The sequence below is a fragment of the Chiloscyllium plagiosum genome, unplaced genomic scaffold (genome assembly GCF_004010195.1).
Source record: "Chiloscyllium plagiosum isolate BGI_BamShark_2017 unplaced genomic scaffold, ASM401019v2 scaf_37901, whole genome shotgun sequence".
NCBI lineage: Eukaryota > Metazoa > Chordata > Chondrichthyes > Orectolobiformes > Hemiscylliidae > Chiloscyllium > Chiloscyllium plagiosum.
The window spans coordinates 4,147-6,613 of record NW_025200558.1 but is presented as its reverse complement, the minus strand read 5'-3'; the positions used below and the strand labels follow the sequence as shown (position 1 = coordinate 6,613).

Below are 2,467 nucleotides of genomic sequence, written 5' to 3'. Positions count from 1 at the left end.
AGTGAGAATGGGAATGAGTGAGAGAGAGAGGGGGAGAGAGAGAATGGGTGAGGGTGAGAGACAGACAGAGGGAGAGCAAGAATCATCACAAGTTGAAGCACCCAGGACACTCTGACCCCGTGCTCTCTCACAAACGGACCAGTCCTGGTTTACTTCAATCGGGGGATGTGAGGGGAAAGGTCAAGGGCACCTTCTATTGTGCAATGCTAATGGCTCCAATACACCCTAGGGGCCAGTCTGCTTTCAGAACTGCAACCATTGTGTGTGTGTCTGATAGCACCAGCTTACTGCCTGTCTCCAAGGTCACTGCGGGGACTGGAGTCACCTATGCAGCCAGACTGGGTCAGGACCAACCCTCCCTAAAGCACGTTACTGACCCTTTAACAGAGGGACGGTTCAGAGAGCAAGCGAGAGGAGATGTGGGGGAGTTCCTGATTTCAAAAGCTGCTGTCTCTGTCGGGCAATGTGACAGGGTATTGAGAGTTTACAAGAATCTGAGGAAATCGAACAGAAAGAAAGAGGATTATTTACGGGGCTCCCCAGTCAGTGCGGGGAGGACGGGTTCACCTCTCTGGGGCTTTAGGAGCTGAGAACACAGTCCCTGAAGGAATGAGATGCATGCAGTTCTTTCATTGAGAAGCTGGGAAATACTTCCAAGTCTCCAACAGCCAGGGCTGTGGAAGGTCAGTGATTAAACAGGAATCCATACGTTTCCAATATTCCAGACATGGAGGGCAGAGACGACAGCAGTTCAGGAATGCAGCTCACCCCCACCCCCCCCCAACCTTCTCAAGGGGCAACTAGGGACAGGCAGTAAATGCTGGACCCGACAAGCAATGTCCATGTGTCAGGAGTGGATAATAAGACAAGAGGAATTATCCACATCAGAACTGAATCAGGAGGCAGGTGCTGACGGACCTGATTTTGTTTCCCGGGATCCTGCAGAGTTGAATATTCCCAGCTGGCCCACCAGGTATACCAACACAAACCATGATCACACACACACACACATTGACACCTACCTGGCCAGCTGAGAACCTGTCGTCCGTCGGTAACTGATAAAGACATCGGGGTCTTCAGAAGGGGGCTGCTGAGAGACCTCACTCACACAGGGAGGCAGCAACTCTGCAAGACCCAAACAGATTCCCATCAACCAACACACAGGCAAAATACCCTCACTGCACACAGGCCCCTCCCAACACAATCCACACTGAGGGAGTGCTGCACTGTCGGAGGGTCAGTGCTGAGGGAGTGCTGCACTGTCGGAGGGTCTGTGATGAGGGAGCGCCACACTGTCAGAGGGTCAGTGCTGAGGGAGTGCTGCACTGTCAGAGGGTCAGTGCTGAGGGAGTGCCGCACTGCCAAAGGGTCAGTGCTGAGGGTTTGGGGATGGTTTGAGCTTCGTTCTGTGCGATGTCAGAAGGTCAGTGCTGAGGGAGTGCCGCACTGCCAAAGGGTCAGTGCTGAGGGTGTGGGGATGGTTTGAGCTTCGTTCTGTGCGATTGTGTCCATTTTGTGTTGCCCGATCCCTGCTGACCCCTTTACCCTGTGCTGCAGCAAGAATCCTGGATCGATGGAATCCTGTCTCAATGCGACAATCCATCTCGAGTTGTCTGTCTGTCACTCCGAGTAAAGTGGCCCTCTCAATCCCACAATGCACCAGATTATAGGTATACTGCCGATAGCCAAGGTCAATACTCCCCAACCAATCCGCGAGGTTACTCGGGTCACAGCTCGAGTAATTAGCATAAGTCTTCAATTCCCTCAATTCCCGAAGAAACCTGAAGGAGAGAAATAGTCTCTGTCACTTCAATCATCTTGTTCAAAATGACTGGTCACAGTCAGAGTAAAGTTCCCTCTTCTCTTTTAATCTGAAAGCAAAGCTCCCTCTACACTGCTGCCCCCATCAAGCACTCCCAGGAAAGGGACAGCACCAGGTTAGATACAGAGTAAAGCTCCCTCTACACTGTCCCCATCAAACACACCCAGGACAGGGACAGCATGGGGCAAGATACAGAGTAAAGCTCCCTCTACACTGTTCACCCCGTCAAACACTCCCAGGACAGGGACAGCACGGGGTTAGATACAGAGTAAAGCTCCCTCTACACTCTCCCCATCAAACACTCCCAGGAAACAGACAGCACGGGATTATATACAGAGTAAAGATCCCTCTACATTGTCCCCGTCAAACACTCCCAGGACAGGGACAGCACGGGGTTAGATACACAGTAAAGCTCCCTCTACACTGTCCCCATCAAACTCTCCCAGGAAAGGGACAGCACGGGGTTAGATACAGAGTAAAGCTCCCTCTACACTGTCCCCATCAAACACTCCCAGGAAAGGGACAGCACGGGGTTAAATACAGAGTCAAGCTTCCTCTACACTGTTGTCATCAAACACTGCTAGGACAGGGACAGTACGGGGCTAGATACAGAGTAAAGATCCCTCTACACTGTCCCCATCAAAC

The 2,467-nt window shown here is 51.9% G+C and overlaps 1 protein-coding gene across 1 annotated transcript in view; it reads right to left on the bottom strand.

Moving 5' to 3' along the window:
* Positions 1 to 1,022: 1,022 nt before the first annotated feature.
* The window catches only part of sarm1 (sterile alpha and TIR motif containing 1), a gene marked incomplete at both ends in the record, with an annotated part of 4,375 nt that continues 2,930 nt past the window's right edge, over positions 1,023 to 2,467 (bottom strand). The window contains 3 exons of the mRNA XM_043684917.1: positions 1,023 to 1,125; positions 1,546 to 1,781; positions 2,255 to 2,261. Coding sequence (XP_043540852.1) covers positions 1,023 to 1,125; positions 1,546 to 1,781; positions 2,255 to 2,261 — 346 coding nt within the window. The remainder of the gene's footprint in view (positions 1,126 to 1,545; positions 1,782 to 2,254; positions 2,262 to 2,467) is intronic.